Source organism: Nilaparvata lugens, chromosome 4, assembly GCF_014356525.2.
Source record: "Nilaparvata lugens isolate BPH chromosome 4, ASM1435652v1, whole genome shotgun sequence".
NCBI lineage: Eukaryota > Metazoa > Arthropoda > Insecta > Hemiptera > Delphacidae > Nilaparvata > Nilaparvata lugens.
This window is the reverse complement of record NC_052507.1, coordinates 61762175-61789134: the sequence shown is the minus strand read 5'-3', so window position 1 is coordinate 61789134 and position 26960 is coordinate 61762175. Positions and strand designations below refer to the sequence as shown.

Genomic DNA, 26960 nt, shown 5'->3' with positions numbered 1-26960 from the left:
TAACAATATAATTATCAGATCTATAGTTATTATATTACAAATTACTTTTTCATATCATATACAGTTCAATAATTATTTTCTCAGTCTATATTATGTAAATTCATCTATAATTTTGCTGTATTGTAAGCTATTGTATATAAGTGTATAAGCCCATATATATTGTAATCTACATAAATAAAGTACTAAATCAATCAATCAATCAAACCTCCAGCTCCCGCACATGCAGTATTTATTCATATCATGGCTATATTTATATCTAGTGGAACAAATCTTATGAAAAAGGTATCAAACAAATGTGCTTGGTATGAATTTTCAGAATATGCAGTTTATGAAAAATGTACTCAAATTATCTCATCCCCGAAATTTATAGACTGATGTATAGCCGCCAGCTGTGAAATATATACACAACCTGAAAGATAGAGAAACCTTAAGGGTTTGAAAGGTGAAATAACTGAATATAACATGGTATATCATTCTAAATATAAGTATATCAGAATTTTCAAAGTTAATAATTATTTTACAGTTTTAAGTAATTAGTGAGTGTTACTTTTTATCCAATTTGGTTTGTAAACAATCTAAATTGGAACTTTCCTGTTTTCAAATGTTTGGACTGGAAATTGGACCTGAATTCAAGTGTATGGAACATAACCTACTTTTTGGACTATATTTATAGTGTATGAATCAAAATTCGGGGAAGAAACAGTTTTGGGCTGTGCATATTAATCCTTCCCCAATCATTTTGAAGAATTGTGTCTTGTTTATCAATAAATAATAAATAACGTGCGAAGCTCGGTGCCCTGATATTGAGTTATAATAGCTGCAATATTAGATCAATAGTGAACTCCGCATTATTTCTAGTGTATCAAGATCTTGATCAAAAAATTTCAAGTCGACTAAGATACAATTAGCCATAGTGGATAATAGAAGTCTGTTGTGAGTTTGAGATTTCCAAATTTTGTAGGTTCCAACTTTATGAAATTTAAATAGAAAATGAATACTCAACGTAAGTCAATGAGTAGATAGAAATTTTTAAACTTATAAAATTTGAAACAGAAACTGAGTCATCGTAATGTAACTGGAAGAGCTCTCCAATGGTTGGAGGACTACCTCTCAAACAGAACTCAATATGTCGAGTTAGACCATCACAAAGAAAACAGCATTATCCAGTATAAATCCTCACCCAGTGCAGTAAACAGAGGTGTGCCCCAAGGGTCTATACTCGGATCTCTCTCATTCCTTATATATATAAACGACCTCCCATATGAAATAGATAGCAGAAACAAGTGCATACTGTTTGCGGATGATACTACTATACTTGTACCACATCAAAATCAGGAGCCAAATGTAACAGTCGAAGCACTGAAAGAAGCCACCCAAAAATGCAATTGACTGGACCTCACTATAAATAAACAGAAAACAGTACACAAAATCAAAATCAGGAGCCAAATGTAACAGTCGAAGCACAGAAAGAAGCCACCCAAAAATACAATAGACTGGACCTCACTATAAATAAACAGAAAACAGTACACATTGAATTCCAACCTACAAACAATATCCTGGAAGTTTCCCCAAATAGCCAAACCTCACATACAAGATTCTTGCGAATCATCATCGACCAGAACCTAACATGGCAGCCCCACATTGAACAACTAAGTAAGAAGTTATCATCTGCAATCTATGTAATTCGATGCCTGACAAGTATAACAGGTGAAAAGACAGCACTAACTGCATATCATGCCCTGTTCGCTTCACACATGAGATATGGCATAGTGGCCTGGGGCTCAGCATCACAAATACACCTCAACAAAATACTAATACTACAAAAGAGTTCACTTAGAACTATTCTTGGAATAAACATAACAGAGCACTGTAGACCACTCTTCAAAAAATACAAACTACGTCTGGGAGAGTAAAATGAAACTGTACGATTCAGTTGTTCTGCCTGCATTGATGTATGGCTCTGAAGTATGGGGATTCCAAAACGTTGAATTATTAGAAAAAGCTCAATTACATTTCTTGAAAAAGCTTTTCTTCCTGAGCCAATGTTCACCAAGTTGGGGGGTACGTTTGGAAATGAATAGATTCAAATTAGGGCATTTCGTGTTTTGTAGAAGCTTGCATTTTGTGAAAAGAGTACTCTCGATGTCCAACCATGGATACCCCAATATTTGTATTAATACCTTGGCTAGGTTGGCGGAAAGTGGAGAAGGTAGAGCTAATTTATCGGGGAACTGGTTGGTTCAAGTGGGGAGTCACATTGAAAAGCCTGTATACCAAGTTGAAATAGCAAATATATTATCTCTTCAAAATTTACTCGAAATCTCATTATCAGATATCTCTGAGAAATATTCAGAATTTTTAATACTGTCAGATGTACAATCAGCTTTAGTGTTGGCAACTTGTCCTCTTTATAAGAAAATGAATCCTTCTTTCACTTAGGAGAGCAACTTAACATTAAATCACTTTTTGCTAGAACAAGAATCTTAACTCAGTTGCGCCTTGCATCGGATAGGGGTATGTATCCCAATCAGCAAAATCAACTTGAATCGAAATCAAAACAAGCTCTTTTTGTCAAACGTGAGGGCTTGATTCAAGATTTCATTCGCATGCGTTTTGCTCGAAATGAGTTGAATTCAAGAGTCCGTTTATACATCGTTCAAGCCAGTTTCGAGCTCGAAATGCAGGCTCTAATCAGGCTGGTGCTGCGAGCTAAAATCAAGGTCGCGTTGCGAGCTCGATTCAGGCCCGAGATGCACGGTCGAATCAGGATTGAGATGCAGTCTTGACTCAGGCTTGAAACGCATGCTGGATGCAATCCCCCCATTCAAGGCCACCTGGCACACCTTTCACGAAATGCAAGCTCGATTCTATTGTGATTCTAGATCAATCAGAGTCTGATTCAAGCTGTATGTTTGGAGTGAATCAATCCTGATTCAAGGCATACTGCCTTCTTGAAGTGAGCTTGTTTCAGCTTCGAATCATGAATCTGATTCAAGGCCAGTGCAATCCAATATCAATGCTTAATCATAATTCAAATTTCATCCAGAATTTGAAATGAATCTGTAATTCTTATTATTCATGATTCAATTATTCTTCCAAACTAATGCTCCAATCTTACTATTGCCTTAATAATCTATTTCTTTACTCAGTGGACATCCATACATTCTATATATAGATGAAATCTATGTAATATATAGATTATATATATATATATATATATATATATATATATATATATATATATATATATATATATATAGACTATATAATATATATATTTTGTATAGATTTCTTCTATATATAGAATGTATGGATGTCCACTGAGTATAGAAATAGAGTATTAAGGCAATAGTAAGATTGGAGCATTAGTTTGGAAGAATAATTGAATCATGAATAATAAGAATTACAGATTTATTTCAAATTCTGGATGAAATTTGAATTATGATTAAGCATTGATATTGGATTTCACTGGCCATGAATCAGATTATTAATATATATTTTATATTTTCAATATTATTCAAATTGAAATATTCCTTAAAATTCTCCTCTGAATGGCAAATTACTTATTCATTCTCTCCTGTCAGGGCAGTCTATAAACTGTCTCTGTAGCTGTATTAATTGAGTCGAGATCGACCTCTGCTAACCAATAACAGCTTGCAGACTGTCCTGAGAGGGAGCAGTGCATGAGTCACTCGCCATTTGATGAATTAATTAAATCAAATCTGCTCCAGTTCAAACAGCCCTCTATGCTTGCAACACCTCAAATGGAATACAGTTCATATACATCTGAGTAACACATCAATATTATTACTTTGAATATCTATTAAAATATTAAATATTATATATTAATATCTATATTAGTTTATTTTCTTTAAAGCTTAATTCCAGAGTATATCATTATGAGCGAAAAATGTAAATAAGGAAACATTATTTTCAATAAAATGCAATGATTTTTATTAAATATTACAAGAATTGAACTTTTAATTTATAACTTATTATATATTTTTACTTTGAACTGCTATCGTCCTCGATTTGAGCTTCATGAGGCGTAGTCTCTCTGCTCTTGGTCCTGTAAAATATGAAATGTACAGTTTAGTGGGATAACTTAATAGGTTATTATGAGTAAAATATGAAATTTCTCGGTAATCTATTCTCAGAATGCTGATTATGTAGCTTATCAAATCATACAGAGTGTCCCAAAAATACATACATCAGTACTACCACAACCACGGTATTCTATTCTTCAAGGTATATTCTGAATCCTCCATAGTTTTCATGTAATCCGGCATTTGTTTTTTTCAAAATAATCACCATATTTATTTAATGGATGAACATTTTCCTTAGAAATTTAGAATGGTATCATGTCTACATTAAAGTTTTAAATTTAAGTTTACTGTCTGAATCATGGTTCAATGGAAATGTGTATGATGAGTAAAATTCAGAGCTTCCAATTCTCAAGAGAATTATGCCTGATTTTGTAAATTCCTATAATAAATTACTGAGATATAGTTATTTTTGTCTTCTAGCTTTGTCTACGTGTCCTCGAAAAAACTTAAGGGCAAGGTACCATATGGTTCTTGGAGTGATATCCATGCCATTTCAAAAATATCATGCAAAAAACTTTTATAAATTGGAGTCTGTTATACATACTGTAACTTTCAGGATAAGTTATTGGTCAAATACTCTACCTTTTGACATACATAAATGAACCTCAACCCCTCATAAGGGGTTGACTTAGGCCTCCAAAAGGACATCTCATTTACATTTTTGACAGTTTGGCACACTGTCAAACGAGAGAAGGGGAGCATTTCGAGCATCTTTTGAAATTAAATGTAACAGATTACTAAATAAATAATCAGTTTTCAATGTGTTTCGTTATTCATTGAAAAAGTGTTGTTTCAAGTTTTATTACTTTTATCAATCATTTCTATAAAAACTAGAACTAAATCAGCCCCCATTTCTGATAAAAGTATCATAGAACATTTTCATTGATGTCATCATTCTTGTTTTAAAAAGGCCTTTAAAATTATATACCACACAATGGGTGTTTACATTTAAATATTTGAGTTACAACCCCTCATCTCTTTAAAAACTAAAACTTTAATCAGCCGCCATTGTGGATACAAGTATCATAGAACATTCTTATTGATGCCACCTTTCTTGTTTTAATAATACCTTTACAATGATTAACCACACAATGGGTGTTTACATTTTAAATATTCCAGTTACAAGCCCCAAGTAAACCCCTTATGAGGGGTTGGAACTCAGTTGTACATTAAAAGGTAGAGTATTCTATCAATAACTTAAACTGGAAGTTACAGTATTATATCTACAACAGTCTCCAAATTATTGAAGGGTTTCCATACATATGACTCACTCTGTATATGTGCATATGTATCGTTGAATTTCAAAGGTTGTTGAAAAACTGTGTTTGAAGGAGGTTCCGTCTTTGGATAGCAGTGATTAGATATTGGATACAAAAAAGCAAACATGTAGAAGAAATTGGAAAAGAGTATTGGGAGCAAGCGGTGAAGTGGACGAAATGATGGATTCTTCTTTGATTCAAGTAACTGATTTGGAATTTTTCCAGATGTATTGGGACCACTAATTCATGATTATTCCATACTTTTTCATCAATAACAAAAAATCATGGTTAGAAATGATCCCCTAAATAATTTACGTTGTAATTTCAAACAATAAAAAATTGTTCACTCACCTTCTCAACAACCTTGTTCTGGCTTGTTGAAACCATTTCGAAGCCAACGATCCATATTTCACTTCAATTGCAATGTCACCAAAAAACGTTTGAACAGCAACTGTAACAAAATTGGATAAGAAATAATATAGCAATACATTGATATATACAGTCATAGTGATAGTATAGCAAACAATGGGCTACTAGATCACCTTCTTTTACATAATAGGTGGCAAATTAAAAATTGCATCAATATTATTGAACTCATGATGAAATATACCTCTTGGAGATTACCAACATCTTTAATTCTCTTAAAATGTAAACAAATGGGTTTTTTTCAAACTTCAACCCATATAATCATAAGTCAGAATTTATTCAAGAGAAACACAGAATCCTATTGATGCAAAAATACTGCAAAATTGCCACAAAAAAATTCTAATAAAATAACATTCTCGTATGGTATGAAAATGAAAATATTTTAGCAAAACCTTGATCCCCCGCATCAATGAGCAAGAAGCAGCATAGGTTCAGCCTTACAATAGACCATAAGAATTATTGTTATGCTCTTAATTGTAGAACTAGTTATAGCCTAATAGATAATTTTATGACAAAAAATAGCATTTCAATGCTATAGATAATTTTGATTTAATTTCTTAAATGCTCTTGTCTCAAAATTTCAAATTTTAGAATTATTGGTTCTTGTTCTAAGGTACAGTTTCAATGTTGGATATGTTACAAGAAGTTTGACGAATGAGTGAACTGGCAGAAGTGTTAACCGCGGCTAGAATGCCACCTTTAATCTTAGTTTTGTGATTACCAGAATAGTCCAGTCACTATATATATATAGTGCTTGCAATTTAAATTGTAGTTCTGATTTCTTAATATATTGTGCGGATACAGAAGAAAAATCCAGATCCAATTTTTTCATGCAAAATTTCCTTTACTAGATACAGAGTGGCCCAAAAACTCGTATTTTCAGTTATTTGTTCAGTTCTCAGCTATTTCCAACATATCCAGTAATCGGACAGAAGAACTCGCTGTAGCCTTTTTTTAAGATTATGAAATTCTGGATAAATGATATTATTCTCAACTCTCCAATGAGTACTAAGTTGAATTTTTCAAGAAGGAGTAAAATTTTGAGAAGAAATTAATTTTGATGAATTTCAGTTTTTGATCATCAATATCATCCAATTGTTCCCATTTAAATGAGAAATTCGAATTTTCTCTGGTCGTGATTTTGTGCTCCACAATCTGAGATCAGGTAGAGTGCTCTATCTCATATAGATTTGAATGGTAACAATCGGAAGATATTGATAATCAAAAACTAAAATTCAACAAAGTTGATTTTTTCCTTAAAATTTTACTCATTTTTGAAAAATTGTAACTCAGTACGGTTCTCTTATTAAAGATAAAGAGTTCCGAGTGGTCTCATTTTTTTCAGAATTTCATCATCTGAAAAAGGCGAGAACGAATTTCTCTGTCCGATTAGGTACTGGATTTGTAGGAAATAACTGAAAAATGGATAAATAATCAAAAATACAAGGTTTTTGGGCCACTCTGTATCTTTATAGCACAAGACTACTCTTGAATAATACATAAAAATTGAAATCTAAGAAAAATAGGAATAGTATAATATAGAAATAATATTCTAATATTTTTATTCATAAGAAAAATATTATCATGAAAATATTGGTTGGTTCTGAATTTATTTATCCATTTGTGGATACAATCTCAAATAATATAAATATAATTGGGAAACAATAGCAGGCTTTGCCCAAAACTATTTTATTGCCAAATATTGATAGGTGATGGATAATGTCCCAAAATGTTTTTAAGTTTTTACTGCTGAAAGTTCAAGTTTAAATTTCATTGATGTATCAAAAAATATAGTTATTAAAAATCAGAAATAGAATATAAACTGCCAGCAGGCCCCCTTTTTCATGTCTATATTGACTGGACTAATATGGTTGCAACTTTGAGCAAGCTATTGTGAACGCATTACCGTACTGGGAAAAAACATACCTATAGTCTTTTTTCTTTAGGGCTACTCTTGAGTAATACATAAAAATAGAAATCTAAGAAAAATAGGAATAGTACCTATAATATAGAAATAATATTCCAATATTTTTATTTATAAGAAAAATATGCTAATTTTAAAATGGGTACTTGAATTTCTGTTTGTTTTTATTCGTACATAGGTACCTACAGGTATGGTTTGAAAAACAAATACGGCACAAATATGGTTTAAAAATACATCTACTACAGTGCAGTGTAAATATGGCCTAAAACGCTAACCTTGCTAACATATAAATTAACATACAATAAAAATAAGTAACATCCATATTTACATAACCAAAAATGTCATATATTCGACTATAAAGGAATACGGTAGCCTACTTACTCAGTATGCATTTTGATATCTCACTCCCATGAAATGGAGTTTTTGTGTTCCCGTTTGATGCACGGCCAGTGTATGAGAATTTCATGGCCAGCTCATCAATCATTAATCTTCTCAAGATATTATTGACACATTGGCCAATATTAGCGCTCCCCACTGTCCTCATATGCTTTATCTAAAAAAATCAAAACAATTTTATTAGTACTGGGTAAAATGATCAGTCATAAATGGTTTGCGAAATGAAGGACATTCATTCCGCAAAAACGTTATTTTTGAGTGGAGCTCAGTTCTGTTTAACTTATAGTAAGATTATTCTAGGAAAGAAGCTGAAAGAAATCTACGATGTCTCTCAGTTGACGTTCCAAAAATGATGCAGTAAAATGCGCGCGTGGGGGCCCTGCACTCTTAGACTCCCTATGTTCAATACAAATTAACAGAAAATTTCATAACTATACTCACTATAGGGGTTATCTTTCCTATTAGTTGAAGAGATCCAAACATACAGTTACAGTATTTGACAATTCAATGTTATGTCTTCATGTAATCACGATTTCCACAGTTTGAGTTAATTTTAAAGAATAATGGTCATCAAATTTTCTCAGCATTGAACTTTACACAAGTTCTATCCTTTCAAGATACAAGGTTATTATTAAATATTCAGTTATATTCCTTCCAAAACCTTGCGAATTCTAATAAACATTGAAGTTGAAAATATTTTACTAGTTCTGTTGAATATCCAAACAAATTTCGCGTTGGAAATAATCGATTCATGTCATCATAATGTCTCTAAAAGAAAAAAGTTATAAATTTGATAAGAGTTCCTTTTCTATTCATTGGAAATTGTATCGGTAGATGCGTTCCTTTTTTGAATTAAAAGTTTAAAATACTCCTCTGAAACACTTTGTATAACAAGGCATGAGCATAATGTACCGTACCTAGATTGTAAACCACATCGTCTTTGACTTTGGTGTAGGCTACTTATCGGATAATACACTAAATGGATAAATAACTAATTGAATGAATAAATCAAGACATACCTATATAATATTTTTTCGTTGGGGCTATTCTTAAATAGAAATAAAAAATAAAACTCCAAGTATCCTTTTTTTAAATTGTTTATTTACGAAATGTTTCGACCTTGATACCATTATCATGTAATTGAATAAAATGAAATGAATAAAAAATAACATTGAATAGATACTATTACAAGCTTCTCATTTCTGATCATAGCTAGTACATTCATATGATTTTTCAAACTGTTAATTTTGAATTTATATTTAATAATGATAATAATAATAATACTGAGGATGATGCCCACATAAGCTCATAGGCTTGTGCGTGGGTAATGAGTGAGAGGGATGATGATGAGAGGTGACTACTTTTTAGTTAGTCAAGACCGTCGGATTATCGTCTCCTCTGAAAGACCATATCTATGTGATTGTGCTGTGGTCAAAAACTTTTGCCCCCGGTCGAGATTAGAACTCGGGTTCTCTTGATAATTAGACCGGTTCATTATCACTTACTCTAACGAGCCATCCAGTTTAATTTGCATGATTTTATAAAAAAAGGATTATTGATGTCCAATTGAACTGAATTTATTATTTTATCTCTGTTTAATCATGGAAATATAAGTGTAAAACTGGGGCCCTGAAACCTGCACTGAATGTTAAAGACGAATTTCACATTTATGCGCCGGCAATTTAATAAGAGATAAAATAATAAATTTAATTCAATTGGACATCAATAACCCTATTTTTGATAAAATCATGCAAATATAAATTTAAAATTTACAGTCCTAGTCTGGAAAATCATATCAATGTACTAGCATAAGTGATCAGGAATAAGTAGCTTGTGATAGTATTTATTTAATGCTATTTTCTATTCAATTACATGATAATGGCATCATGGCCAAAACATGTCGTAGGTATATAAAAAATTTTGAAAAAGTGTACTTAGATTTTTATTTTTTATTTCTATTCAAGAAATATTTATTATATAAAATATTATATATTGCTGGAGTTACTCACAAACGATTTTCTCCTCCCATTCTGACTAGAAATTGACCATCTCTCTCAATGGAAGTAAAGATTATCTGATGATATTTCCTCATCTATGCATGCTCTTGTTATTTCACTGCTGTTTGGACTCGCTTCTTCGCTGTAATAGAAACAATAACTGAAATTAGGTCATGATTTTTTTAATTAAAGATAGCAATTGAATTAGAAAATTTCTCGTAACTTTAGTACCGTATGACTATTAAAAAAATGAGTTGATTGAAATTAGGGATTCAATATTAAAAGGGAAAAGAAAATGTCAAAAGTTTCCTGATAACATAAAATGAAGCTTGATTGATTGATTACTTTATTTATGTAGATTACAATATATACTGGCTTATGGGCCTACACTTAACTTATACAATAATTCAAATTCAAATTTATTGTTTTCATTTTTCATTACAATCAAATTTGATAAATCCATACAATTATAAAACTAGCTGCAAATAATAATCAGTGGATATAATGAACAACAAAAAAATTTATATTTAACAAAAAACCAAACCACCGTGATGCTGATTATCAGTTGGATGATACTGACGTACCTATGATGTATGACGTTGGATGATATAGCTTCAACTGGATGATGGAGATGATCAAATTTGAAGCTTCATGGAATAAAATTTATTGCAAACAATAATGTTTTACTACTCACAAAAAAGCAAGAAGCTTTCGTACGTGAGTAGGAGTTGAAAAAAAACACATTCACACACACAATCACACACAAGTATGTTTTTCAATCATAGACATATTTAATTTTCAATGAATATAGATATTAGTATTATATATACCGTATCACTAGTATAATTTAATTAGTATGATTTAATTAATTGGAGCCTAAAACATCATAAGAATAATTTGAAAAAAAGAAATTTTGTATTTAAAAAGTAGGAAGTACAACAAAGAGGAAAATCACAAGGTTTTTTCAAAGAGAAAAGGAAGGGAAAATTGCAAAAGCTTATACATTCATTCAAATTAGAAATCATCAGCCCACCACTCTAAAAAGGTTTTTTAGCTTACAATACAGCAAAGTTTTAGCAAGCTCAAAGAAACAACCAAAAATCAGATGAAAGCTTTCATTGGTTACCTGATGTTCATTATGATTTACAAATCGAGCAATGAGAATTTAAGGAAATAATATATTTGGAAGGCTCATATATCATGCAATAATGTCCTCAAGGAGGTTTGAAACACTTCTGGAATATGTGCGGTTTGATGATCCAGGTACAACTGAGGAACGGAAAAAAATTAAGAAAACTGCTCCAATTGATGATTTTTTTGAGTTGTTCTCAGCAGATTCAAAAAGTTTGTATTGCATTGGAGAGTATGCAGTTATTGATGAGCAGTTGGTTGGGTACAGGGGTAATTTTGGGTTTATCATGTACATGCCCAATGAACCAGAAAAATATGGGATGAAAATTGTGACTCTCTGTGATGCTAAGACCAGATACTTCTATGATGGATATATTTATGCCAGAAAAGGAACAGATGGAGAGGAATTGACTCAGCAAAGAAAACACTCCAGAAACAAACACAGACTGTGCTTCATCTGATACAACCTATTATTGGGAGTAACCGCAATATCACCATGGACAATTGGTTTACTTCCATTGAGTTGGCTCAATCTTTGAAGGAGAGAGAGGTCTAACTCTTGTAGGGACTCTCAGGAAATCCAAGCGGGAGATACCCAAGGAATTCCTTCCAGATCAGAAACGGGTACCTGGGTCATGTCTATATGGTTTCTCAGAAGATTTTACATTGCTTGGCTATGTCCCTCCTAAACATTGTAACAGGCCAGTGATTTTTCTCTCATCAATGCATCATGGAAAGGGGTGGGATCATGAAGGGAACAAAACTGAAATAAACACTTTTTATAATAGATCAAAGGGTGGCATTTACAGTTTAGACCAGAAGTGTGCCAGTTATTCATCAAGCTGGCAAACTCTTTAATGGCCTGTGGCCATATTCTTCAGAATATTGAATATTGCTGCTACAAACAGTCACATCCTGTATCTGTGCTTCAGGAGGGCCAAAGACACTGACAGATTCGACTCCATTGAGGAAATTGCCACCAGCCTCATAAAACCACATTTAGAAGACCGCCTACAACAACCAACATTGGGATCTGAGCTGCGATCACTCATCTCTGAAGTTGCACATGGAGAACAACCCCAGAAGTGGGATCCTGGAGAAGTTCCTCCAGATAGAATAGAGAGGAAAAAAAAGTGCAGCAATTGCTCTTACAAGAAGAATCGAAATACTGCATACAGGTGCATAGAATGTGAAAAACCAATCTGCCTTGAATGTTCACTTAAAATATGTATCATGTGCTTGCATAATTGTTATTGATTTGCAAATGACTCTATCAATTATATTTTCAGTATCATATTTCATATTTTGTCATCATATTTGGTTTTTCTATTATAATATATGATCTATTCATCATTCTAATACTTTTTCTTATCTCTCTCAATTACTTCAATCTTGAGATATATCTTAAAAATTAGAAAATAGGAAATCTGTGTCTGTTGGACACTGCATACACTCTGACCGAGAAAAAGGTAGCATACACACGGAGGGTTAAGCAGGATATAGGCCTAGTTTACTAAAGCACAGTTCCAAGTAGACTAGAATGTAGTTCATGTTACTCTTCATGCTCAAGTTACTCGTGTAAAAATAGTAATAATATTTGTTGCATGAAGTGCAACTTGACTTGAATTTTATATCAATTGTTAGTTCTATTCTGATTTGTATATTCAGATTGATGATTTAGTGTATAAATTGAAATGGATATACCTAACCTACATAATATTTGGACAATTGGACAAAATTAGGAAATTGGAGAAGTTTTAGGCAATAGATGCTAGAGCACAAGATCTCTTTTTCTAGCAACACCAATTATTTAACTACAAATTATTTATTCATTTTCATGTAAAACTGTTGTTGGCTAATTGGTGAATGAAATTTGATTGGATTTGGAAAAATTGCCTGTTTTTTCTCCACCGACTATTGTATTGTTTGCTCTATCCAATAAATAAATATAAGAGTTTTAAATAGATTAGCATCCTTGCACTCCTAACCTTCAAATTTGACTAACCTTTCATTTACTTTAAATGGTTTTTGTATATTATTATAAAAAAATACATCATTCCTATTCTTCACTTTTACTTCTCTATTGGAATATTTTGTCTTCTGAATAAAAGTTACATTTTATGACCAACATTGGAGTCTTTCACCAAATCTCTATACGTGAATTCAATAGGTACCCAACTGAAAGCTTCAGTTGAAAATTGTAATCCTTGCTGTCCAAATTCGACAAAATTGAATTGCTGCCACAATTTAAATAGGCCTAATTGAATCACACAACATAGAAAATTGAGCTTATCAGATAAACTTTAGCTTTACTGTATTTGTATTATAAACTAGCCTACCTTTGAAAAATACATTCAAGAAAGAATAAGTATGAAAATAAGTATGTCAAATCTCAACAGACTGCATAAACTATAAAACATAAACATTCTATTATAGAAAATTAAAAGAAAACTAGCTTTACCTTCAAGAACAGCTCAAGACTGGCTATTACAGCAATTATTGCAAGAAGATAATTCAATATTCACTTTTCAATATTTTAGATAAGAAACTCAATTATCACTCATTCAAAAAAACACTTAACAGTATACTAAATAAAATATTACATTTTCATCACATAATAAGGTCCTAACTAAATATAAGACTGGGAGGTGAAAGTCTGTAGTGCTTGTAGAATAATAGGCTAATTTATTCAAAACTTTCATAGTAATATTTGGAAATGGAACAGATACTACATTCTGTAACAGAGTATTGGAACAGTTTATTATCCTCCTTGGAACAACTAACAGTATGATCGAGATGGCAATGACAAAATCATATAAAAATATAATGGTTAATATTTTGATAGTTGAATCAATTTACTTGAGTGGACAAAATAAATTGGAGTTGAATGATTGATTATGCTAAGGATTTCGATATGAAATTTTTACAATGTGACACCAAAGTTCACCATGGAATCTGGCTGCAATTGGGCACACTCATCGAATCTGGCTACAATTAGGCACGCTCAAGGATATTGTACACTATTCTTGTTATGAGACTACCTCTCATATAAAGTAAACTATATGTACACAAAAATTTGAAAATTCAAATTGCTCGAGTTGAGAGTAGATGTTCACTCCAATATTCGAAAACTATTCTTAATTCCTGAAATTTACATTGTAGCCATCAACTTGTTTGCTAATCTTTCCTGTCATAAACACAGATTCTCTATACCTAAAGGGCCCTACACACCTATGGACTTGGCTCGCGAATTTGGCCTGTCTTGGCCTGTGTCCTTGAATGACTTGGAGCAAAATCACTATAGTGAGGTCCACCTTGTAATGGCAGTGAAGAATGGGGGTGATGTCAGTATACATCACTGTCAAAGTCAGACACATTCATCCTAGCACTGAAAATCAGTCTTGTTTTGGCAGTGGCTACTTTTGTTGTTCTTGTGCTGAAAGAGAAGTGTCTTGTTTTAGCAGGACGAGTCTGTGACTAATTTCTCTGCCTGGAAAACAGTCTCTGGTTGTCGCTATCAGCTTTTGTCACTTATGTAAATAAGCTGGCAGAATAGCTAGGGAGTAAACTGGTTTCAATTTTGGCACAATTTTGAAATATTCTGCCAGCTGGAACTTTGTGTGACTGTAGAAGTGTGTGTGTGACCACCATTGGACAATCCTCCTGTGTGACATTGTCTTTTATCTCAACCTTATTTAGTTATATTGCTTCCTCTCTCACTTTCTCTCTCCCACTCACTCTCTCTCTCTCTCTCTCTCTTGGTTATGTCGAGTGAGTAAACGTGTGTTAGTTTGGCTCCGTCTTCTAATAGATATCTCATAGGGCTATACAGTTCAATTCACTAGAAATTATACATCAAGTTATTCAGTTTCTCGAGCTAAATTCGATAGTGAAATTATATTTTTGATTAACTCACACTCTTCTCTTCTATCTTGAAAAAACATTCCCAATTCTTCAGTTCACCTTCTCACCTATAAAAGTGTAAATCCTCCTAGCGGTACACTATGGTTTGACCAAACAGAGGCACGCCGAAGAATGAGGTCAATGCTCTGAAGCCAGCTATTTCTGGAGCATTGTCCGAAGAGACCCTCCACGTTATTTGACAGCAAATTGAAGAATCTGTCCATAATGCCGTCTCAATGGCTGTGAAGTCTATTTTCGAGGAATTTCAGGCATTGAAGGAGGAGAACAAACAGCTGCACAATAGAATTGGTGAGCTGGAGGTGTCTTGTCACCTGAAGGTAAACGACCTTGAACAATATGGGCACCGACATTCAATACATATTTTTGTGATACCGGAGAGCGACAAAGAAGACACAGACTTGCTGGTGCTTGATGTCTTCAACAAGAAGCTGAACGTGCCCATGACTCTGGCAGATGTTGACTGCTCGCATCGTGTTGGAAGGCATCAACCACCTCAACAAGGGCAAGCAAAACCTAAGGACCGACCCATCATAGTTCGTCTCCACAGCTACCAGACCAGGAAGATGATCTTCGACGCTAAGAGGAAGCTGGAGGGTTCCAGCGTTACCATTTGCAAGGATCTGACTGCGGAGAGTCTCAAGATCCTCAATGCTGTGGCCGACCATCATGGGCACAGGAATGTCTGGTCATCACAGTCCACACAGTCGAGAGGATGACTGACCTTTGAAAAATAAAGGTAAATCAAATCATTTCAGGATTCAATGACTAAGGTGCCCTTCACTACAATAATAGGAAATTCGTATTAATAGATTTCACAGTAGATATACCTTGGCATTTTCCATGAGCTGGCTTTCTGTTCTATAAATGAATCTTTCCACTGCTATTTATGATCATATATAAGGCAATTATTTCAAATTGAAGAGATCCACATTATTTGTTAATACTGATTAATAATTTATCTTGATATTAATTCCCAAAACTATGTTCAATGCATCAACTACTTTACTCCAGAGGGTACTAAGAAAATCATTATCTCTATTCCTACCAATATAATTACATCTCTTACCAAAATTATTTCCATAATTATTAATTATCAAAATGCTGAACTTCATATAAATTGGATGATTAACATACATTATAGGTAATCTATAGGTATAGATAGTGATCTCTTCTATATTAGGTGTACATAATGATATCTTCTACTATTGCCACAGCTCGAACAATAGAAGCTAATGTGTGAAGAGTTAATGATAGAACGGAGGGGTGGGTAGTCTGTTCATATGCTTATGAAGGGGCTGTATTTCATTAAAAATTATCTCAGACATTCATCACTGAAATATTACAGTACTCAATTTACTACTTTTATAGTTATTGCAACTTCCAATAGTGAATTATACTTCTAATACTATATAATATTTTTCAAACTTCACCGTTAAATCCTATTTGAAACTCATCTAAAACAATCTAGCTCTTTCTCAAGCGTCTCCTTTACTTCTTATTTTCCTTTCTCATTTCTCTTCTTAATCTTATAGCTATTATGATTACCAGAATATTGTTGTAATTATTACATTTATTATAACTGTTGTGATTTTTGCAATGATGATTATTATTCTTTTCTATTCTTCCTCTTCTTCTCCTCCTTCTCTTTCATTTCCTTTTCTTCTTCTTCTTCTTCCCTTGATTAATTCAAGATCACAATACAATGTTCTATTTCTTATTCTATAGTTCAGTTTCATAATTCCTTCTCAACTGTGCACATTCCTTCTTTCTCTTCTCTTCTTCCCTATTATTATCATTATTTTCCCTGTGATTTTTCCACAAGCTATCCAGCATGTTCAAATGTTTATTCCTCTTTCTATCTCTATTTCTCTTTCTATATTTTCTCCTTCTATCTGATCACTTTCCACTAATATCCATATTTGATATTCGGTTCTTTCTCACATTAAATCATACTATTCCTCTTCCATTTTATGCAAATATTATTCATTATCAGTTGTATTATGTATTTTTCCTCAATTGATAACTTTCTTCAAAGATTTTTCGTTTTTCTGCTGGCTTTTTCTTCTCTTTTGCAGTTTTCAATGGATCCCATTCCACTCCATCTCCACCTTGAACACGATCTTCCACTACTGAATTCAATCTCTCTCTATCACCAATTGGACTTGATTTCCCACCACTGGATTCCATCTCTCTCTGTCTCCACTTTGACTCGATCTTCCACTACTGGATACCTTCTCGCTCCACCCCCACTCGGACTCGATTCTTCAACTACTGGATACCTAGCCACTCTATCACAACTTGGACTAATTCTCCCACTACCAGTTCTTCCTCAATCTTCATCTTATTCACCATTAGGATTGATCATCACTGTAACTCCACAGATCACAACATCTACATCTTATTGATGTGTTTAGTGAATTTTTTGAACTAGTGTTGTTAAATAGTGAAGGGAGCCGAACTGTCAAGGCATACAGGATGCACTCGAATCAAGAGACTTTTTCATTTAGGTTGAGTTTTATCAGTTTCATCCCCATTTTCCCCGTCATGTGTCGTTCTAAGGTCGGTTCACGGTTGGTCTGCTGCTTCCATGATGCCTCTCACTGACACGTCAGCTCGCTTGCCCTCAAGTAGGTATGATTATTTCAATAATAGTGATAATGATGCAGGTATTTTTCTAGCAAATAAGCTCCACTCTTTCAAAAACCTTTTCAAGGCTGCTCACCTTAACGTCCAATCCCTCAGCTGCCACATTGATGAACTCAGAGCAATCTTCATTTTCAGGACTTCAATATAATTGGAATTTCCGAATCATTTTTGAAGCCTACTATTTCATCAAATTTTGTTGCATTACCTGGATATAATCTTTTCCGGAATGATAGATTAAATAAAGCTTGTGGGGGTGTAGCCATTTATGTGAAAGATGGTATCGAAACAAAAGTTTTAATCACATCTAAACAAGAGTATTATTCCAGACCAGAGTTTATGTTACTTGAATCATCATTATCTATTACTGATAAATTACTCGTTGGTATCTGTTATCGCCCACCAAAAATAGGTCATTTTACAGATTTCGAAAATGCCTTGCTTTCTCTTATGCCTTGTTATAGCCGTATACTAGTTATGGGGGATGTGAACACTGACTTGAACATGACAAATCGTAACTTTGACTACTTTCAGCTGACTACTATTCTCCAATGCCCAAACATGACTATTTTACATCTCGATCCAACTCATCATACTAATGAATCTGACACACTCATTGACCTTCTCATTGTTAGTGATCCTAACGAGGTTGTTCAAGCAGGCCAAATTCCAGTCCCAGCTATTTCTGGACATGATTTGATCTACTGTGTACTTTCCCATAAGATACCTAAGCCAGAACAGAAAATTATCACTCATAGAGACTTCAAAAACTTTGATGAAGCCGCCTTCCTGACTAATGTGGCCCAGACTCCATGACATCAAATTGAAGCATTACCCTCAGTTGATGACATGGTCAAGACTTTCGAGAATTGGACGTATGACAAACATGCACCTTATGTGACAAGGAGGATTAATAGAAAATGACGAGTACCGTGGATGACTGAAGACATACTTAAGATGATGGGACATAGAGACAAAGCACATAGAAAGTGTAAAAAGACATATGACTTGGACAGTTTGATAGAGTATAGGAGTCTTAGAAATAGAGTTAAACAGGAATTACAGAACTCAAAGATTGGGTACTTGAATTCGTTTATGACAAACAATAGACAAGACTCTAAATCACTTTGGCAGGGAATAAAAGAATTTGGGCTTGGCAAACAGAAATCGAATCCACAAATTGACAATAAAAATGACCATTCCTTTTCACACTCTAACCAATGCGACAAAGTTGTCATTGCTGATCATATCGATGATCTTGAATAGCAGGTTACAAACTTAGATTTACCAATTACTGATCAATTTCATTTCCATCCAATCTCAGAAGAACACACTTTCAGAGCAATTCAATGTATTCATAGTAATGCTATGGGTGTAGACAAAATTCCTATTAAATTTATCAAGAAGATGTTATTTGCTGTTTATCAACCATTACATACATTTTCAACAAGTCACTTGAAGAAGGCATTTTCCCTGAAAACTGAAAGTTTGCTCTGGTTCGCCCTCTAAATAAAGTTCCATCACCCAATAAAGTTGAGGATTTTCGACCAATCAGTATTTTACCTGCATTGTCCAAAGTGCTAGAAAGACTCATTCATGCTCAAGTTGTAAAATTTCTAGACAACAATAGTAAGCTTCATAACTTTCAATCAGGCTTTAGAAAATTCCATTCAACTGAGACAGCTCTGCTTCGTGTCACTGATGATATAAGGTTAGCTATGGACCAAAGAAAATGCACCATCCTCACCCTATTTGATTTTTCTAAAGCATTCAATACTGTTGATCATACAGTCCTTCTGAATAAGTTGGCTATTCTTGGTTTCAGTCACAACTCGTTAGTTTGGTTTAAATCCTATCTATTAGATAGTCAAAAATGTGTATCTGTTGGTGACAAAAAGTCTACTTGGAAAAACGTTATACATGGAGTACCACAAGGTTCAATTTTAGGCCCTCTCCTCTTCACTTTGTATGTGAATGAAACAGTTGGAATAATGAATGAGGATATCAATTCTATAGTGGAATGGACAATGAAAAATGGCCTTAAGCTTAATCCCATCAAAACACAACCCATTATAATTGGATATTCTCGTCTTATAAACAATATTGACCTTGAATCGATTCACAAAATCAGTGTAGACGGTAATAACATCCCTTACTGTAGCTCAGTTAAAAATTTAAGCATTATTATGAATGATACTCTTGACTGGTCAGAACAAGTGAACAAAATTTGTAAAAAGGTATTCTCAGCCATGCATGCATTAAAGAAAATGCATGATATTCTCCCTAGAAACATTAAATTATTATTGGTTCAATCTCTCATCTTCCCACATTTGATGTATTGTAATTCTGTTCTTAACGATATGCAAGTCACTCTGAATGATAAACTACAGCATTGCCAAAATTATTGTCTACATTTCATCTACTCTCTCCAATGCCATGATCATATCACCCCAGCCCACATTGCTAGTTCAACATTAAAGCTTCCTGATCAAAGGCTTTTTCGAATAGTCAAGCTTGTTAGAGATATCTTGAAATATGGTAATCTGAACTTTTTTAAAGATTATTTCAAATTTGTCTCTGAAGGTAGGAGGATAGATGCTTCACATACTAGAACCAAAGGAAGTACTTTAAGGATACCCAATCATCGAACTACTATTTTCACAAAATCCTTCTTAGTCAGTGCCTGTCATGCATGGAATGCACTTCCTGTTTCTATCAGGTCCATCGAGAGCCGAGCGAGCTTCATCCTGACTTTAAAAAAACATTTTTTGGAACAAATGACTGAAACTGTCCTGCTCTAGAACGATCATATGACAACCTTCCTTCAATCAAGTAAGTCCACAGTTGACGAGGTTTATTGACTTGTGTTCATTGTGTTGCAAAGTTGTATTGTAATACAGTATTGGCATTTGTTTGTTGTTTCCATAGTGAAGTTCGTTACTAATGTAATCCAATCTTACTCTCAATTGCTTTATAGCATCCATTCCTAACAAGTGATCAAAATCTTTATGAAAATCAAATACAAAAAAATCAAATTTTCTTCCTAAGAATTTTATTTTAGCACTGAATTTTTCTTTTGATTTACCATGGGCTGTAGTAACTTCAAATGGTATTGGTTTCAAGGAATCTTCAAAACCTTCATGAAGGAATCTTCAAAACCTTCATGTGCAATTACTTTTTTTATAAAGGATTGCGTACTTCCGGGATCAATCAGTACTCGAAACTTCGTTTGTGGGTCTAGAAAGTAAGAGAGTTCGTTATCTTTTGTTTGCAAGTTCATAATTGAAAATTTGTTCTGAGGCTCGTTTCTCCTAAAAAATGATTTTGTTCTGTTTGGTCAGAAGTCATTTGATTAGGTATTGTTATCATCATTCAATTCCAAGTTTTCAAAATTGTTCATGAGATTTTCAGTCATTTCGGGGTAATTGAACGGTTCATTTGAGAAATTGTCAGTCAAGAGTTCGTTTTCGTTAGTATTGAGTAATTCGTCATTGTTTTTTAGCGAATTCGGTTGTCAGTTGATTGAATCTGGGGTTCTTTTTCGGGGGTTCAAGTTCAGTGTTTCTGGTTGAAATACTGATTGGAGTTGGTTGAGATTGCATTTGTGGTCTGTGTTGTTGACCGAAAAATTGCCTTTGAAACATTTGTCCCTGTTGGTTCATTGAACTGAAGTTGCGAAATTGTTGATTACTATTTTGATGTGTAATCATTGGTCTTTGTTGTGATTGGTTTTGGAAGTTCGGATAAGTCTTGTTTTGGGGAAAGTTTTGCATTGGTCTAGTCTGAGGAAAGTTTTGCATTGTAGCCCAGTCAATGAAGGTCCAAAAAAAGCAGTTTTGATCCGAAAATTAAATAAAAGCTGAATTTCCCACCATCGATAGAACCCTCCCAAAGGATCATTCTCGCAAAAGTCCCGAGAAATCCCCTTGAAGCTTTCCGCCCCAGCCCCTTAAAACATGAAAAATGCAGGTAAACACGGGAAATCAATTATCTCTGTAACCATTGATCGGAAACAGTTCTATTATATGCCATTCGATTCGTTACATTATGGACCACAATATCAGACATATATTCCTTTTTTCAATAAAATTAACAGCTTTCTTGATAGAATGATATATATGTAAAAATTTAGGGGGTTTGTTATTTGTTTTTTTTCCTTTTCTTCGATTAACTTCAAAACAAGTAGTTTTAAAGGAAAATGAGCCAATTAATTAATGTAGCCACTGTCATTGCAAATCCAATGATGTATATTGTTATGTATTTGAGATTCGATTTGACGCTGTGGAAGGGGAAACAGTCGACGCGGAACGGCGCGGCTGAGTCTCTTAGCCATAGCACAGAGGAAAGAAGCACTACTTATGCTTATTCCGTGGCCATAGTAAACAGCAAACTGGAAATCAATTATCTCTGTAACCATAAATCAGGAAAAAATCTATCATATGTCATTCGATTCGTTACATTATAGACTGAAATATTAGTCGTATTCATTTCTCAATAAATCAAACAGTTTCCTTGATAAAACAGTATAATAATATACTGTATATGTAAAAATTTAGGGGTTTTTCGATTTGATTTTTGTTTTCTCCGATTAACTTCGAAGCAAATAATCTAAAGGGAATTAGACAAATAATTAATGTAGCAACATTCATTGCAAATCCATTGATGTATATTGTTATTTATTTGCGATTCGATTTGATGCTGTGGAAGGGGAAACGGCACGGACGGGGTACGGCGTGGCTGACTCTCTTCACCATATTAAACAGTAAAATATAGTAGTAGGCCTACAGTACTGCTTTCTAAGTTGCATCTTATTCACACTATGGCGCTTGAAACAATAAATTTTGTCTATTGTTTTGACATGCGATGAAACTAATTTTTCACATTTTAATTCTCTAAATCCTCTAAAATCATTTTGTTGTTATATATGTGCCAAATCATGCATTCTCTGACAAAGATATTGTTTGCAACCGATAAAATATTCATACTATTACATAATATAATACATATTTAAAATATGTGTGTATGATCGATCATAATTCTATGGTAAAATTTATCATAAGTTATGAATGTCAAAAACTGAGATAAATCATAGATTACAATAGTGTTAACAGTGGCAATTTCCTGAAAAATCATAGCATGCAGTGTTTGCTGTTTTCTACAGTTAATATTCTCCAAGCCAGGTTGGTAATATACCTCCAGTTGAGCCAAATATATATGACGGCTGAGGCATGAAAAAAATTTATACATTGGGCTTGTTGAGTTGAAACTTTCTATGAGTCTCTCTGTAAAGTAGCTTATCTTCCGTTCTTACTAGTTGAATCTACATTATTTAGACAGTCCAATATGAATATTCAGTAGATTCTAAAGATGAAAGCCATGCAAACATACAAATTAAGGAAGAGTAAGCATGAATAAAAGGTAGGAAAATCATGAAAGTGTTCCACATTTAACCACAAAGTACCCTACCGTATAAGATTAATTGAAAGATGATTCATCATCTATTATTTTTGTTAACATATCAATTTTTCACCTCCACTCGCATCTCGTCATTCATTACACAAGGTTGGCAGAAGCTTTACTTCATGTCGATTAATGTTGATTGAAATTGATTTTGATTAGGGCACCAAAAGAATAGATCATTTTCTATTTGAAGCATTCAAATCAAATCTATTGAACATGATTTCTTATGACTTTGCATTCACAGATTTAGTTGGGTGAAGCTATTTGAAAAATTTACCTGATTATCAATTTCATGGTTTTCAAACCATTCTAGTTCATTGTGATCATTGAAGGGTTGAAGTGATGAGTTAGTTCAAGTGAATTCTAGTACACAAGTATATTCTGCTTATAATGGGCTCTTCTTTATTCTCTATCGATGTTTTGCTGCAGTAGAGAACATTTAAAATGTTGGTCTTACATTTTATAAGCTTTATAAATAATATGAATTAATGGTAATATCAATTTGATAAGTCCAGTATTGAATTAATAGATGTTGATTTTCATTGTATCGATGTTACTTGCACTGTTTGCAATTCATCACTATTCTCTCAGGAATTAGTTTTTCATGAATTTCATGATCTGAAAATTGAAATTCAAATGCTATTTGGATGACGTTCACATTCCACTGGTTTTCTTACGATAATTGTTACATTGAAGAGTGAGGCAATTCAATCCATTTGAAGGTAGAAGGAAATCACAGTGCGATTTGAACAGTGGATAGTAACTTTGAAATTTAGTGTTGCTCAATCCATTTCAGCTTGATACTATCATTTGTAATTATAGTTGATCAGAAATATGCATTGTATATAATGTTCATATTTCAGTTTGACTAATCTTCTATCACAGTCTCGCTTTCATTCATAAACATGATAATCCTAAATACATTGATTAGGTAACTTGAAGATGTAGCTTATCTTATGTCGAACAATGTACAATACAAACAATTTTCATTAAATTACTATTATGATAATAATTGGAATTTCTGCCTGTGATTGAGTAAAAGTCATTTTATGAGCCTTGAAATTCATACCTAGAAAAAGTTGCATTATTACAAGAATTTTTTTTTATTTTTACTATTTATTATAGGTACTGTACATTGATTTTAGTGATTATAGAGATAAACTCCTTTATTCTGAATCAGGATAAGGATAAATAGGGAAATTGTGAGATGGGGATAACATCCATAGTTACATAGCATCAATTTGAAAGCTCTGATAATAATGATTAGAACCTAACTGCGATTCTGGCTTGGTATTGCCTCTTCATGTTTAGTGAAAATAGAAGGCTTCAGAGTAATTCGTTCTCATGTGATAATATTGGTAATATTTGGTAATATTTGTTTTTTTTTCAACTTTTCAGGAGTACAGTGTTATCATATAGTATCTCAGGTAGGCCCACCCTTTTATTTCTTTGTTCATGTGATCTGATGATATTCACTCCATTATCAAGTGTTTAAATTATAAAGAGTGATGAAACAAGATAAAACACAAGAAAAGCTATGGAAAGAAATTTTGAATCTTCGTTTTTCGCAAAATAAGGATAAGATGAAGGAGTTGGACACATAATATATCATGAAACTTCGTTGAAAAACATCAATATCTGAAACTAGAGTTGTTATCAAATTGTGTTACCTCTGACTCGTATGGAGAAGGCACACTTCAAATTAATATAATAAATTCTGTGAGCAAACAACAAAATCCTGATTTTTATCACAAGCATGGTTAAATCAAGAAAATTGTAATATTTTTTAGAGTATTGAAAAGTGAAAATCTATATACAGCGCCTGTCAAAACAATAGACAGAATTAATTCTTTCGAGCGCCATAGTGTAAATGAGATGCAATGTAGACAGCAGTATTATTCTGTTTACTATGGTGAAGGGAGTCAGCCACGTCGGCTGTTTCCCCTTCCACAGCATCAACTTGAATTGCAAATACATAACAATATACATCAATGGATTCGCAATGAATGTGGCTACAATAATTATTCGTCACATTGTTCTTTAAAATTACTTGCTTCGAAGTTAATTGGAGAAAACAAAAATCAAATCGAAAAACCCCTAAATTTTTACATTATATTATTTTATCAAGGAAACTGTTCGATTTATTAAGGAAATGAATCCGACTAATATTCTAGTCCATAATGTAAGGAATCGATTGACATAATATGATAGATTTTTTTTTATTAATGGTTACAGAGATAATTGATTTCAAGTTTGCTGTCTACTATGGCTAAGAGAGTCAGCCACGCCATTCCGCGTCGACTGTTTCCCCTTCCACGGCTTCAAATCAAATCGCAAATACATAACAATATACATCATTGGATTTGCAATGACAGTGGCTACATTTATTATCCGGCTCATTTATCTTTAAAACTACTTGCTTTGGAGTTAATCGAAGAAGACAAAAAAATCAAATCGCAAACCTCCTAAATTTTTACAAATATATTATTTTATCAAGAAAACTGCTAATTTTATTGAAAGAATGAATATAACTAATATTGTAGTCCATAATGTAACGAATCGAATGGCATATAATAGAACTGTTTCCGATCAATGGGTCAGAGATAATTGATTTTCCGTGATTACCTGCATTTTTCAACTTTGAGGGCTGATAGGGGGGGAAAGCTCCAAGGGTATTCCTCGGGACTTTTGGGAGAATGACCCTCTGGGAGGGTTCTATCGATGGTGGGAGATTCAGCTTTTATTTAATTTTTGGATTGAAAAAACCTTTATTGACTGGGCTATTGGTCTAGTCTGAGGAAAGTGTTGGATTTGTTTAGTCAGAGGAAGTTGTTGGAATGGTTGTGAGATTGGTCTCTTATTGAGATTGGAATTATAATTACTATTTCTGTTTCTGTATTGCATTTCATTTGTGATCATACTCGAAGCTTCACTTAGACTTGAATGGTTTTTTGTTCCCTTCAGTGATCCTATAGGTTCATTCAGGCCTCTCAAAAATACCCCAAGGGCAAGCTGCTTTGCATATTTGCATAGAATAGTTGAGTTTGCTGCCATCTTTGTAAGGAAATATGCAAGTTGTAAGTTGAGAATCTTTTGAATTCTCTCATGAAGAAAAAAGGGCTTTCACTACTTTCTTGTTTCAATCCTGTCATTTCAATATTCGATGTGAAACAATCACGTTTGTCAAGATAGTCGTCGAGAAGTACTCTTCTCACTTCAGGCCAAGCATATATAAGTGTTTCCACTGGTTACAAGTTCTAAAGCTCTACCTTTGAGTCTAGAAGTAATAGTGGGAAATAGATATTCATTTTGAAAATCATCGGGATTCGATTGTACAAAAAACTTGGCAACTACTTTATCGCAAATCAATACAAATCTGTTTAATAATAATGGCTCTCCATAGAATTCTGGTATCATATCCAGGAATTTTTTTTTTAAAACAGGGGTAGCAGCAGAGGGTGCTGTATCTACTGATTGATTTATTAGGCATTCTGAAAAATTTAAATGTTTCGAGAATAACCAAACTACAATATTGAAACTTAAAATTAAGACTTACACTCAAACGAATGCTATGCTCGTCTCATGAGCATGTTTGATGATGCCTGTTTGATGAAGAAGATTTGGTGATGATGATATCAAAGTTTGATATCCACTGCACTTCACAATGTTGGTGTTTCGCAGCTTGATAATTCAC

General features: G+C 33.3%; 1 protein-coding gene across 2 annotated transcripts; it reads right to left on the bottom strand.

Moving 5' to 3' along the window:
- Nucleotides 1-3974: 3974 nt before the first annotated feature.
- LOC120350895 lies at nt 3975-26960 on the bottom strand. 2 transcript variants are annotated; one of them, XM_039426113.1, is made up of 5 exons: nt 26823-26960; nt 10121-10250; nt 8097-8268; nt 5717-5816; nt 3975-4069 (listed from the first exon to the last, which is right to left on the bottom strand). In XM_039426113.1, the coding sequence occupies exons 3-5, from the start codon at nt 8257-8259 to the stop codon at nt 4006-4008; spliced, it is 327 nt and encodes a 108-aa protein (XP_039282047.1). In that variant the 5' UTR covers nt 8260-8268; nt 10121-10250; nt 26823-26960; the 3' UTR covers nt 3975-4005. The 2 variants fall into 2 exon arrangements, with proteins under 2 accessions (XP_039282047.1, XP_039282046.1); XM_039426112.1 differs by lacking the exon at nt 26823-26960 and adding an exon at nt 13701-13884.